This window comes from Vitis riparia, chromosome 5, assembly GCF_004353265.1.
Source record: "Vitis riparia cultivar Riparia Gloire de Montpellier isolate 1030 chromosome 5, EGFV_Vit.rip_1.0, whole genome shotgun sequence".
NCBI lineage: Eukaryota > Viridiplantae > Streptophyta > Magnoliopsida > Vitales > Vitaceae > Vitis > Vitis riparia.
The window spans coordinates 21,394,150-21,409,234 of record NC_048435.1 but is presented as its reverse complement, the minus strand read 5'-3'; the positions used below and the strand labels follow the sequence as shown (position 1 = coordinate 21,409,234).

General features: G+C 30.2%; 1 protein-coding gene across 1 annotated transcript; it reads left to right on the top strand.

Annotated features, from left to right (window-relative positions):
- Positions 1–11,233: 11,233 nt before the first annotated feature.
- LOC117914999 (ankyrin repeat-containing protein At5g02620-like) lies at positions 11,234–14,579 on the top strand. Its single transcript, XM_034830538.1, has 3 exons — positions 11,234–12,066; positions 12,675–13,210; positions 13,811–14,579. The coding sequence occupies exons 1-3, from the start codon at positions 11,310–11,312 to the stop codon at positions 14,366–14,368; spliced, it is 1,851 nt and encodes a 616-aa protein (XP_034686429.1). The 5' UTR covers positions 11,234–11,309; the 3' UTR covers positions 14,369–14,579.
- Positions 14,580–15,085: the final 506 nt, after the last annotated feature.

Genomic DNA, 15,085 nt, shown 5'->3' with positions numbered 1-15,085 from the left:
CTCTTCAAATTGAGTTGAAGGATATGAAATAGTAACGGACAAATATACCCTTTAAGAACACATATAAAATATTTTATAAAATTAAGTTAAATAATTTTTTTTCAATAATTTTTTTTTCAACAATACTAAATTAAATAAAAGTGGTTTTCAAAAATATTAAATTAAAATTTTTTTTCAAAAATATTAAATTAAATAATTTTTTTCAAAAATATTAAATTAAATAATTTTTTTAAATATTAAATTAAATAAATTTATTTTAAAAAAATATTAAATTAAATAAAAGTATTTTAAAAAATATTAAATTACATAAAAGTATTTTTTAAAAATATTAAATTAAATCAAAATATTTTTAAAAATATTAAATTAAATAAAAGTATTTTTCAAAAATATTAATTTTTTTCTCAAAATCAACAAAGGACATTTTGGAAATACTGAAGGATAATATCCTTCAACTCAATTTCCATACTTTCATTGAGTCTTGGACTCAATTTGAAAAGTTACACGGATCTTTTGTTAATTTGGGGGCCCATCTACCTAAAACATAATTCTCCCTATTTTTTTTTTCTTGTTGGGTTGTTACATCCTCATCTTCAAAGCTATCTCCCTTATTTATACCATGCAAAATAACTCCACTTTTTGGGTCTCTCACATTCTTAACTAATAATCATTATAATTATTCATCTAATAAATTCTCATTTAGTGAATACTTCAAATATTCTTACTCAGTAAATAGACAACATAATCAGCTTCTTTTCCCAACCAATCCAAAGGAAAAGAGGAAAATGGACAAACAACTTTACTTGCAATAGGTGAGCTCAACAACAGTTTTTAAAAATATTCTAATTTTTTTAAAATAAAAAATAAATCCTAATTTTGAGGAACTTACCAAAAATCAAATTTACTTTCCAACAAGATCCTGCTTGGGCAATATTCTTTTCATTTTGGCTTTTATTAGTGCATAAGATGAAAGATATACAACAGGTGCAGATGATCAAAATAAAAGTTGCAATCCCCGAGTGATGGGGTAGTACAATGTACAAGCCGGTCAAGAATGCTACCACCATTGCTCCCACAACCAACTTTGTGAGCCAATACGTCCACCTTAATTAGCAATGATGTGACTTTGCAACTATTTGTGAGACAATACATTATAAAAATGACACAATATGGCAGCCACAAAGAGCACTAGGTGTGACATCCTACATCGGATAACAAAAAAGTTCTTGGCGCTATATAAGTATGGACTCCTCGTAACTTGTAAACACGTTTTAAAGCCGTGAGGGCCCCTTTGGGTCTAAAGCGGACAATATTTACACAGTTGGGAGCAGGTCATTATAAATGGTATCAAAGCCGATCCCTGACCTCGATGTGGGGTTTGTTTGGCCTCATAAGGATGTTTCTCTATTTGACCCCACAATCTCATGGGACACAACGAGAACGTTGTGTTTGCATGGGGGGGTGTTTGTGACATCCCACATTGGATAGAGGGAAAAGTTTTTGGCGCTATATAAGTATGGACTCTTCATAACCTGTAGACGTGTTTTAAAGTCGTGAGGTCCCTTTGGGTTTAAAGCAGACAATATCTACACAGTTGGAAGCGAGTCGTTACAAATGGTATTAGAGTCAATCACCGACCTCTATGTGGGGTTTGTTTGGCCCCGTAAGGGTGTTTGTTTGTTTGACCCCACAATCTCATGGGATACAACGAGGATATTGTGTCTGCATGGGGGAGTGTTTGTGACATCCCACATCGAATCGGGGGGAAAGTTCCTAGCGCTATATAAGTATGGACTCCTCGTAACCTGTAGATGTATTTTAAAGTCGTGAGGACCTTTTGGGTCTAAAGCGGATAATATCTACATAGTTGGGAGTGGGTCGTTACACTAGGGCCATGAAATCTAACACAACAACTGCTTGAAAAGCTAGCTTTTTGCTTAAGATGGAAGTGTCGTCACTATCATTAATATACCCGCTGGGCTGTGTAAAACTTGTAGTGAAGGATATATTGGCTACGAGTGCAACCACTAGCACATGGCTATCACATGCTCTCTTTAAGAAAGATACCTCTAAACCTTTATTACTTTTGCATTCGCTGTTATCCTCGTCTTTCTTGTCCTTGTCTTTGCTCATAGTCTTCCGCCACAATAAATGCCTGACTCTAGCTTTGGAGTTTTGGGGCAAAATAACCCCTTTATAAAAAAAATGAAAGAAAAAAAGAAGGTAGAACCCCTTTACAAAACTTATGTTCAAACTAGCCCCCTTATTGCCACATGGGAGATATGTCATAAAAGATATATTATTTTTTTTTTTCAAAATTTAAGTTGAAACCGTCAATTGAGACTTCATTTTTGAACTAAAGTCGCTATTGGAAACTGGGGCTTCATTTTCAAATTGAGGCTTCAAATAATTTTTTTTACTTCAAATTTTAATTAAAAATATTAAATTGTAAATTATTGTTGAAATTAAAATATATATACTTTAATAATAAAAAATTATATATTTAAACTTAAAGATCTAATATTACTTTAATAAAGATAAATTGATAAATATAATAATAAATAATATTTTATTTATCAATAAATTAATAATCTTAAAATAATAAAGTTATATGACATATAACTAAAATATAAAATTATATAATTTATTAATTTAAAATATTTAATTTGTTGTATTTTTAAGATATTAATTTATTTGTATTTTGACAAATTTATCTTTATGAAAATAATAATATACTCTTAAGTTTCCATACATACTTTTTATTATTATTTTAAAGCATATGTTTATAATTTTTTAAAAAAAAGACTATTATTTGTACACACACAACATATATGCATTGAAAATATATTTTGAAATTAGTTAATGAAATTAATTAGAAAAAGTTTACTATGAAATGTAATTTTTAGTAATTTCATCAAAGTCACAAAAAAAAAAAAAAAAAAAACCTACTAAACACTTATATAGTGGAAAAAAATAAAAAATTCTCTCCCTAATTGTAGCTTATACCACATGTGATATAACTTAAATTAATAAATCATATAATTTTATATCTTAAAAATACAATAAATTAAATTAATAAATTATATAATTTTATATCTTATTTATATGTTATATAACTTTATTATTTTAAGATTATTAATTTATCAATAAATAAAATATTAATTTATTATTATATTTATCAATTTATCTTTATTGAAATAATGCTAGATTTTTAAGTTTAAATATATAAATTTTTTATTATTAAAGTATATATTTTTAATTTCAAAAATAATTTGTAATTTAATATTTTTAATTAAATTTTAAAGTCAGAAAAAAAATTAATTGAAACCTCGATTAGCAATTGAGGCTTCAATTGCTAGTTGAAGTTTCAACTTAAATTTTGAAAATAAAATAAAATTATGACATGACTCCTATATGACAATAAATGGGCTAATTTGAACATAAGTTTTACAAATCGGCTAAACCCTTTATTTATTTATTTTTCTATAAAAGGCTATTTTGCCCCAAAAACTCCTAGCTTTGGCCCGGTGTGGTACAATACAAACATGAAGTTTAATTAGTCAAATCATTTTAGAGAAGATATATAGAGGGTACAATATTAATAATTTTACTCTTATATACTCCAAGTCATTTGAAGTAGCTCAGCTTCGACGCACCTTATAATATACTGTTGGAAGCATTTACTTAATATTTTTATTTGCAGTGCCTGGTTTTCAGATTGTTCTAGTCTTTAGAAGATAGTGGAATTTGTTGCATATTCATACTTTTATGTGTTTACCCGTTGCTTATTAGCTCTATATGAAGAGCATCCAGTTGTACAACAAATGTGTAGTAGAACGCGATAAAAAGGCTAGTTCAATTTCAGTCAAATCTTTTTTTCTCCTGCTTGTCTTTTTTATTGAATACTAAACATGTACCACCATTTCCTGTGGCTTACTAATATAATTAATGGTTTTAACATTCTAAATATCAATATAGTACTCTGCATACTTGTATGTGCACCAATTCCTAGCTATTTGGGCAATTAATCGACAGTTAGATAAGCTTACTTTTCCTCCAAATAAATCCTCGGTTGATGAAATTACATCTATAGCTGTAACGACCCACACCTAACCATATAGATATTGTCCGCTTTAGGCCCAAAGGGGCCTTCACGGCTTTAAAATGCGTCTACTTGGTTAAGAGGAACCTCTACATATATAGCGCCAGGAACATTCTCCTCTATCCGATATGAGACATCACAAACACCCCCCTATGCAGACACAACGTCCTCGTTGTGTCCCATGGGATTGCGGGGCAAAACAGACAAACACCCCTTACAGAGCCAAACAAATCCCCACACCGGGGTCGGGGATCCGCTCTGATACCATTTGTAACGACCCGCATCCAACCATGTAGATATTGTCCGCTTTGGGCCCAAGAGGACCCTCACGGCTTTAAAACGTGTCTACTTGGTTAAGAGGAACCTCTACATATATAGCGCCAGGAACATTCTCCCCTATCCGATGTGGGACATCACAAACACTCCGCCATGCAGACACAACGTCCTCGTTGTGTCCCATGGGATTGCGGGGCCTAACAGACGTACACCCCTTACGGAGCCAAACAAACCCTCACACCGGGGTCGGGGATCTGCTCTAATACCATTTGTAACGACCTGCACCCAACCATGTAGATATTTTCCGCTTTGGGCCCAAGAGAGGCCCTCACGGCTTTAAAACGCGTCTACTTGGTTAAGAGGAACCTCTACATATATAGCGCCAAGAACATTCTTCTCTATCCGATATGGGACCTCACAATAGCAGTCAAGTTTTAGTTGTTAAGTGCCATCTTATCTACTTTCTTGTTCCTTGTGAAAGAAGGAAATCTCAGCTGGGAATGGGTAAGTAGATGGAGAGGTGTTTGACGTCCTTCAACATTCTTCTCATTTGTAAGTGCTCCCACATTCATTGTTGTCATCATTTTTGACCCTTAGTAGACTACAAACCTATCAAATTCATCCAGTAATTGCCTCACTTTTGAAACATAACCTAAATATGCAGCACAGTGAAGTCGAGAACACCCATTTTCATCCACTGCTTTGGTTAGATTTGGCTTCCATTTTAGAATTTCTTTTACCATTTCTGATCGACACATCCACAAAATGGAAAAAAAAATAAAAATAAAAATAGAAGAGTTTCAGAAATTAAGAAACTTGATTATGAATAAAAATAAAATCTTTTGTGAATAAATTAAATTATTGTGAATAAATAAATTGAGACCATTGACCAAAAATCCTTTTCAAACGTGAATAAAATTCTTTTGAAATTCTTACAAAATGTTGTGATATTTAAAAATAATCAAATCTCGGTGATGAGTGGATTGTAAAGTGTTAGTACACACTGTATGAACGTAGGAACCGTAATAATTGTTGAACCATGTTAGACCGTGTTTTTCTTAATTTTTTCCTTATTATTATTTTTATTTGTTTTATTCTTTTACTTTCAAATATGCTTTCACGCCAGTAGAATTTCTGAATGAATGTCAATTACTGGACACAAATTCAGATTATTTATGTCCAACACAATGACATTATAATAAGTTTTCATAGGATACAAAATGTATATATATTTCTTTTTTGGTTCTCACTCCGAGAAGGCAAGAACATGGTCATTAGACTTTTGGAAGAACACAATCACAAATTGCAAACAAAGAAATAATATAAAATTTTTAATCATAAAACTAAACTTTAGATAATTAGTTTGAACATGCAGAAATAAGATCCCGGAAGATCTTCCAAGGTGATCAATTCACAGATAGTCAGCTCCCCCACTATTAGAAAAGAAAAGTAAAATCAAAAAATCTTTTAACAAATAGCAAGATTCTTCGGTCTATCACAGTACGCAGAAGGAACCTTGAAAGAGACATGTATCATATTTGGAGTGATTCCCGGTGATTTTCTCGGATCCACAGTACAATATTCTCAAACAAATGCATGGTTTTCACACGGTTTCTTAAAGTCATCTTGAAAAAAATCAAAATAATTAAAATAAAAAATATTTCATCAAGAAATTTGATTAAATGACAAACAAATTTAAGGCTACTTTAACAAGTCAGTGGCTTTCTATTTCAAATTCATGGAAATTTCTTTTTATCAATTTCATACACTGAGTTTGAATTTTAAATGTCAAAGCATTTACATGAGTTCAATTTTTCTTCTTCTTTTTCTTCTTTTTGCATTAGAAAACAAATAAAAAATTAGATAAATTTGTAATAAAATAATGTTAACATAATTACGTCTTTTTGCGTTAGAAAACAAATAAAAAATAGATAAATTTATGATAAAATAATTTTAACATAACATAATTATAATAATGTAATAAAAGTGTGTTTAAGTGTTTATAACATTTTTAATATTTGAAAAATAAAAATTTTCAAGTTTTATAAAAATTAAAAATACTTATTAAAATCACTACCAAACGCACATTAAAACCAATAAGAGAACTTTCATTGGCCTCATTTTAATTATTTCCTAATTTAGTTAGATTTTTTTTCACAATAAAATGTAGATGGTAGGAATTTATACTTCCATTCATATGTCAATGGAATAAATGAAGACATAAATGAAGGAAAAATAGAAACATTCCAAAGCTCTATGTTATTTTAATTAAACTTATAATGTTATTTCATTAAAATTGATTTGATAGAGATATCATTTTATAAAGATAGTTAAATAAATTTAAATACATTTGGAGGTCAATGGTCTCCCACTTCCAAGATTAATTATTTTCGATGATCCATGTGACCCATGTGGCGTGTTTGACCATAAAGTAATGTTTAAATTGTAATTACGAATATAATTAAATCAAACAAAGAACATTTTTTCACATGATTAGTCTTTTACATCATTACTCCTACGTAAGTGTACATGCATTAGCAATCATTATTTATCCAACTAACAAGTAAATAAAAAGGAAAAAAAAAACATATGCAACAATTATATTTATATTTTCAAATTTTTTAATATTTTATTTTATTTTATATTTTTAGACGTGCTAGTGACACCATCATAGTATAATATTATGTGACAGAATGTTAATGATCTATCAATACAAACTAACATTTTTGTCTTCAACCAATGACAATATTAAAAGTTTTGATTCTAACATTGCATTTAAAGAAATAATTAAAATATTTTAATCATTAGACTTAATTTTAGGTAATGAATTTTTAAGATTGTCAAAGTTTGAGCAGGGAACAAGTAGGAACCCAAAATATCTTCTAAGGCCAATTTACATGCTCAACCTATTAAACATTGTACATATCATAATGGGATGACGCTAGAAAGTGATATATTATATTGGGAGTAACTTCGATTCCAATTAATGAATCCTTAGAGGTTCAAAATTATAATATTCTCAAAATTAGTAAATGTTTTCATAATGACTACTCTTCTCAAAATATAATTGTGGACCCCGCATTTTGCTCGATGCATTCCCACTCAATGGCGTGATTCGCTTTTTATTTATTTTTGTAAAAAATTGATTTTTAGAAAAAGACTTGGGGTCGTCACATATTTTAATTTTTTTTTAAAAGGAAAACAAAATAAGAAAGAAAACCCTATGTGACTCCTTATTTGGGAAAAACATGTCCGTAAAAACAAAATCTTGATTCGAGGATCAGGTTACCTATTAGGAAGGTGCGGTGGTGAGCCGTAACATCCCTCTAAACCCGTATACACATAGTCTCTACTAAACAAATTAAGGAAATTGTGGCAATTAATTAATTAATCATGAATATCAAGAAAAAAAAGGTGAAAATCAATATGTACAAAAATAATGATGAAATCTAATTACAAAAATACACAAAATAAATAATAAGAGAATTATGCAAAATGATTTATTGAACTAAAAAAAGATATATATATATATATATATATATATATATATATATATATAATAATTTTTAAGAAATTTAAGAGGATTTTATTAAAAATGATTTTGAATTAATGATTTCAATTTATTTACAAAAAAGAATCAATTTATTTTCTCAATTTCATTTGTATTCAATTTTCAAAAAAGTTATTTATACTTATTGTATCAAAATAGTTTATCATAAAATTTCAATTTGGGTGCAAAAATTATTTTTACTTGCTTTTACTATAAAATAATGAATTTTTACAATTTTATTTACAAAAGTATTTTGATTCATTTTCATTTAAAAAAGTGACTTATACAAATTATTTAAAAAAACATAACTTTATTTGTAAAAGAAATCTTAATTAAAAAGAAAAAAAAAGATTTAAATCCTCTATTTCTAAAAAATACTTTTAATCACATTTTAATTAAGGAAAAAGAATTCATTTAAAAAAACCTTTTTTTGGACAATTTTATTAGAAAATAATTTTTGGGACAACTTTATTTATAAAACAATTTTTGGACAATTTTTATTAAAGGAAGAAAATTTTGGACAATTTTATTAAAAACAATTTTTTAAAATTCTATCAAAAACAATTCTTTTGGATTTTTCTAAATGCATTTTTTTGAATTTTTATAAATAAATAAAAACTTTCTCTTATTAGAATATTTTAAAATCATTATTTTATCAAAACTTATTTACTGAATTATTTCCCTTATTTAAACAAAATTTCTAATTTGTTCAACCACCAATTTTGTACACAACAAATAAACATATACAAACAAATATTTACAAAAACTAATAAAAATAAAATCAAATAAAAGTGGGAAACAAAATATGTACTCAAATAAACTTACAACAAGCTCTCAGTATCATCAATTCGTACTCAGTTGACAAAATTGTAGAATTGACCCATGCAAAAGACAAGAATAACACAAATGTAAATATCCAAAAATATGTAGAGTCCAAAATAATTATTCAAGTTTTAAATTGGTCCAATAAATTTTAAAGATGGGCCCAAATTAACAACTATAACCCAACAAAAAAAAATATCTCACATGTCATAAGTCCTAATTTAAAATTTTCAAATTAATAACTAAAATATAAGCTCAATTAATCAAACCCAAAACATGATAAATTAGAATAAATCTCATTAGGCCTAAGTTTAGTATCTCATCATTCAAGCCCAATTTAACTTAAACCTAAATCCATAACCAAAATCAATCTAATTTAATATTCAAGCCCACATCCAAAATATACTACAATATTACATCATATCCAAATTAAATAATTCAAATAAATACAACCATATAAATTATCAACTAATTTAGCCCAAATTAACAAATTCCAAATTAATCCACCAACAATAAATCAACTAAAATTTCATATTAATTCTTCAATAACAAATTAATCCAAATTTCATATTAATTTCCCAACAACAAACTAACACAAATTTCATACTAATTAACAAAGCCCAAACACCTAATGTCTACAAACAAACATAAATGTACAAACCCAATTTCAACAACAATTATTATTAAAATCAAATCAAGAAAAATAAAGAAAAAATAGTAATAATAATAATAATAATAATGGAAAATGGGTTTTACGGGAAAGTGAGAAAATGAAAGAAAAGGGAAAAGGGGTCGTCGGTCGGCAGTGACTTACCGGCGGCGACTGGCCGGTGATCTACCGATAGTGAGGGTTGATGGGTTTTTGGAAAAAAAATGAAATAAAAATAATAACTAAATAAAAGAAGATAAATAAAAAAAAAAAGGAAGAAAAATGGAGAAAATGGGGATGGGAGGGAGGAGAGAGAAGGAGTGGGTGGGTAGAAGAGAAAAAGGAAAAGAGAGGAGAGAGAAAAATAAAATAATAAAATAAAAAATAAATAAAATAAAAATATAAAAATATAATAATAATAATAATAACAAATAAAATAAATAAATAAAATAAAAATAAAAATAAAAATAAATAAATAAATAAAATACAAAATAATTTACAAAATAATGAAAACTAAAAATTAAAGGGTGAGTGAGCTTAAAATAACACATGTAATCGAGATTTAAAATTGAGCTCAAACTTAATGTAAAAATAAAATTGGGACAAATTTTAGGGTCTAAAATAATATTATATTTGGGGTGCCTTTCCATTCCAAATTACTTAAACTAATATTATGTTTTGTATTTTCATTTTTCTAAAAAATAGAAACTAAGACTGAAAATATGTTTAAATGCTTATATTTTTTATAATTTGAGAAGTTACATTAAAGATATGATAATTTTTTTTAAATGACATAGAAAAATAAAGTAGAAACTTTTATATTAGATATGCCTTCACAAAATTATTTATTAGAGTTTTTTAATTTTTATTTATAAAAAAAAAAAAAGAGAAAATCATACCTGAACACATTTTTTCCATGTTCATTTTCTAGGAAGTTAAACTCAAAAAATGGAAAAAGTGCATCATATCCTAATTTTAATTTTCTTAAAAAATATGAAAATACTTTTCAAGAGTAAAAATACTATGCTGTAAAGTTCAAAACTTTTAACAAAATAAAATCATGTTAAAGATTTGGTAAGACCTACTGTGTAAAAGGAATATGAATGCTATAAATATATAAAAAAAATATTAATGTCGATTAAATATTATTTTAGAAGTTGGGCATGAGTATTTTGTTTATTTATTAGAATAGGTTAATTATATGTGTAAATATTTTTATATTAGAAACAAGTTAATTTTAGTTAATTAATTATAAATATATTACAATATTTTATTTCACCTTTTAAAATTTTTAAAAATAGTAAAGAAAATAAAAAAGAAATGAAATGCTATCTATATATAATCTTTTGTAACAAGCACGTCTATGAACATATGTTCCATTTTTTTGCACTAGAAAAATAATTTAAAAAATATATAATAAATTTTGTATAAAATAATTTTAACATAATTAAAATAATATAAGAAGTTGAACATTGAAATAGTAAACTAGAGCACTTTCCTGAGCCTCATTTTAATCATAGTTATGATGTTATTTTATTAAAATTGAATTTAATGAGGACTCATTTTATAAAGACAGTTAAGCAAATTTAAACATATTTGAAAGTCAATGCTTTCCCACTTGCAATCTATTGGTATTATTTTTTCTTCCATGATCCATGTGCCCCTTTGACAAACACTCAATGAAGTTTTTTACATGTTTTTTTTTTCAATTTAATTTTTCAAAACAAACACTCAAATTAAAAAACATTTTTCACAACCCCATCAATATCAACTCCAGAAGGACAGAAAAAAAAATGATAAGAAAAGAAAAGAAAAGAAAAAGGAAATGGGGAAACAATTGAGAAGATTTATATGTGTGTGAGCATGATCATGAACATGAGCTTAAAGGGAACTTTTGAGAACGATTTAGAAAAATGGAAAAGATAGAGTGTATTGCTCCAGTACCAAACATGGATCAACCGATTTCCAACCAAATTGCAGAACCGCAGAACCTTAACTTGGACTCCTCGAGCCACACTGAGATGTTGGACCGAGTTACAGCTGATGATGGTAGCCAAATGGAGATCGCTCCTATGGATGATGATCTGTACAAGGCGGTATATAAAGGCGACACTGATACCCTCAAGACCAAGTACTCAGATGCTCAACTTCAACCCCAACGAACCCCAAAATATAACACTGTCCTCCATATTGCAGCCCAATATGGTAAAGTGGACTGTGTTAGATGGATCCTTGAGTTGCCTTTATGTTCGTCTCTGTTGCAGCTCCCAAATCTGAGAGGCGACACTCCCCTTCACCTTGCAGCCAGGGAAGGTTATATTGATGTTGTCGTAGCCCTTTTCGATGCTGCAAAAGCAGATTCTAAAGAGATAGAGAGTGGGATTGGAACAGATGAAGCGATGCTGAAAAAGACCAATATGGAGGAAGACACAGCATTCCACGAGGCAGTGCGGTATAATCACCCTGATATAGTGGGGTTATTGATTCAGAAAGGCCCTGAGGTTACTTATAGTGCTAATATTACCGGCCACACCCCTCTTTACATGGCTGCTGAGATGGGGTATGGTGACTTGGTGAAAAAGATCATAGATGAGTCTCACGCTTCACTAACTCACACTGGCATCATGGGCAGAACGGCTTTGCATGCTGCTGTCATTCGAAACAACAAAGGTAGTGTGATGATTCCTTGAACCAAGATTCCTATGTGGTTAATTTACTAGTCATGTAATCTGTTATATAGATAATGATCACTTTACATTTATGTGTGTGGGTGTGTGTGCACCAAGTTCATGACTTGATGATATGTGTTGTCGCCCCATTGTATTATAAGTTTAAGTTTTTGGGTAAAATCCATAGCTTAAAATGATATCAGACCTTGCCTTAGTAACAAGATTTCATGATCAGTTTCCACCTTCACTTGTCTTTATTCTAGCCCCTTCATTAATGGAGTCCACTGGCAAGCTCAAAAATGCCTTAAGATGGGGTGTTAGAGCTTTAACCAAAGTAAGCTTGATTTACATTAATAGTGCATTTATTGGGTTGATAAGCAAGTCTAGAGAAGGCTAGGTTGATAGCGAGTTGGATCTTTAGCTCTTTAGCGCAGATTGGCTTGATGTGTATTATAGTGACAGCTTAAGCTTCCTGGTATAGGATAAGCTATAAGGGATTGAGTTTTGCTTTTAAAAGGCGGCTTTGATCCATTGAGTGAACTTTATTTATTTTCTTAATTTTCTTAAATGTTCTTCTTTCTCTATTTCATTTTTCCCGGCCCTTATCAGATATGGTAGAGAAGATATTGAAATGGAACCCAGATCTAACGAAAGATGTGGATGATGATGGTTGGTCTCCACTCCATTGCGCTGCATACTTGGGCTATACTGACATTTTGAAGCAATTACTTCACGCAAAATCAGATAAGTCTGTAATCGACCTTCAAATCAATAATGGCAAGAAAACAGCTCTTCATATTGCAGCTACCCGTGGGCATTTGGACATAGTAAAGGAGCTGTTGTTAACCTCTCCCGCTTGTTGCGAGCAGGTTGATGATACCGGAAAAAATGTTTTTCATTTTTCCATGATGAAGATGGACGATACTTATCCTGGCAGTTTCTTAGAAAATGACTGCTTATCCCTTAGAGGACTTATAAATGAGAAAGATTCTGAAGGAAACACGCCCCTCCACCTGCTTGCTACTTACCAACTCCCCGATGGAAGTTTCATATCGAACAGCAAAGTAGACAGGATGGCATTTAACAAGGGAAACTTGACTGCCAAGGACATACTTTCATTGGCCAAGGACATTGATGGAGAAAAGGTACGGCAGCATCTACCTTAATATCCTACAAGTATGACTCTGTTTTTGGTTTATCTATTCATCAAAATATGAGAATGAAATATTTATTACTTAATTGCAAGAATCAGCTTTAGAGACAAGATTCATGGAGAAATTAACTACAACTCATTACTATTATTAACTCATGTTATATATTTGATTTTGTTATTTTAATAGTTTCATAATCAATAATTATTGATAAATAACCGGTGATGTAGATGAGATTCCTTGTAATTAAGTTTGTTTTCATTTCATGAGCTCAACCAATATATAAGAACTTAAATTAGGAAATGTTACTGATAAACATAAGGGAGTATAATTATCTTTAGCTTACTACAGGAAGCCTAGATGAAATTTATAGTCAAAATTCTTATAGAACTTCCTACCTATTTCAAGGTGGTTTGTGTGAGTTGTCATTTAAAATTCTAGGTTAGAAGATGTTTTTCCAAAAGCTTAAGAGGCCTAAACCGTGCCCCGCAATATGGGACTCCATACGTCTCCATTTGAAATCCAACTACTAAGGGGGCTTTGGCACAACATTATCCTACTGTGTATAAAATGATGAGTGTGATCAAATTTCAGGAGCCGGCCCTGAGAAAATTCGAAAGTGCCAAAGCTATTAATGGACCACTGGCTTGGAAGAATGTTACTAAGGGAGACAGTGACACAAGTCAAAACGAAGATACTGATGATGAACAGGTAGCTGAGATGAAGAGAAGAGGTGAAATCCATTTGATAGTGGCTGCACTCATAGCAACTGTAACCTTCGCTGCAGGTTTCACCTTGCCAGGCGGTTACAATGACGATAAGGGTGCAGGCGCAGGCCTGGCAATTTTAATAAGGAGAGCATCTTTCAAAGTATTTGTTGTGTCAGATACTATAGCAATGGTGCTCTCCACATCTGCTGTGTGCGTCTATTTTTTTATGCAATTGCACCAAACAAAGGAGGCCCTTTACAAACACTTATCCCGCGGCTTTTTTCTTACCATGTTTGCCATGGGAGCAATGATGGTTGCGTTCATGACTGGCATGTACGCTGTCCTACCATATCTCTCATGGCTTGCAATTGTCACCATTCTCCTTAGCTGCTGTTTTTTCATCTTCTTCTATTATGTGTTTAAAAAGCTTATAACTAGCTAGTTGGAGGCCTTTGTGACTTCCATTCCAACTGGCCAGTTTCAAAAGCTCCATGGAGTATCTTTTGTTCTTGTACTTATGTATAACTCCTCTTGTAATACTTGGAAAAGCTGCCTTGTTATGGTTGTATTCTAGTATTCTATATATGACAAAGGAAACTCTGTAGTTTTTATGAAGAATTAATTTAGAGTGATGATAATTATTTTGCAATTAATTCATTTTATTGACCTTGTTATGGTTGTGTTTTCCACGAGTAATAGTTTGTGGGGGGAAGCTTGAGTGGAAGTTGGTATTAATTGTGTTGATGGTAATGAGATTGCTGGATTTCATTTTTGTATCAGTAGCGAGTCGTGATAAAATGGATGAGCTTGCATCAGCCATGGTGAAACATAGGGTGAGGAGATGACAAAAAAAATCAAAGACTCAGTGGGAGTTAGAAAGGCTCTGATACTATAATGAGTTAAGTAGATGAATGTTGAAAAGTATTTATCATTGTTGTATACTCTAGCCTTCTATACAAGAGACACATAGACTATACAAGGAATACATATATTACTCCTCAACTTAAAAGTTGACAGTTGAACGCTGTTGATTTGTGGGTGAGGTTGGTTCTCTTATAATATTCTTGAATCAATAACTTCACCACAACACGGTGATGATATCTCACTGCCTCGTGCAAGGTTGTGTTTTTCTCGTGATTCATAATCATCGAGTTATGTT

Excerpts from the sequence above, each read along its gene's own strand:
- LOC117914999 (XM_034830538.1), top strand. The coding sequence starts at position 11,310 with ATGGAAAAGATAGAGTGTATTGCTCCAGTACCAAACATGGATCAACCG. Across the intron at positions 12,067-12,674 it reads TGTCATTCGAAACAACAAAG|ATATGGTAGAGAAGATATTG; the intron begins GTAGTGTGATGA and ends GGCCCTTATCAG. Across the intron at positions 13,211-13,810 it reads AGGACATTGATGGAGAAAAG|GAGCCGGCCCTGAGAAAATT; the intron begins GTACGGCAGCAT and ends ATCAAATTTCAG.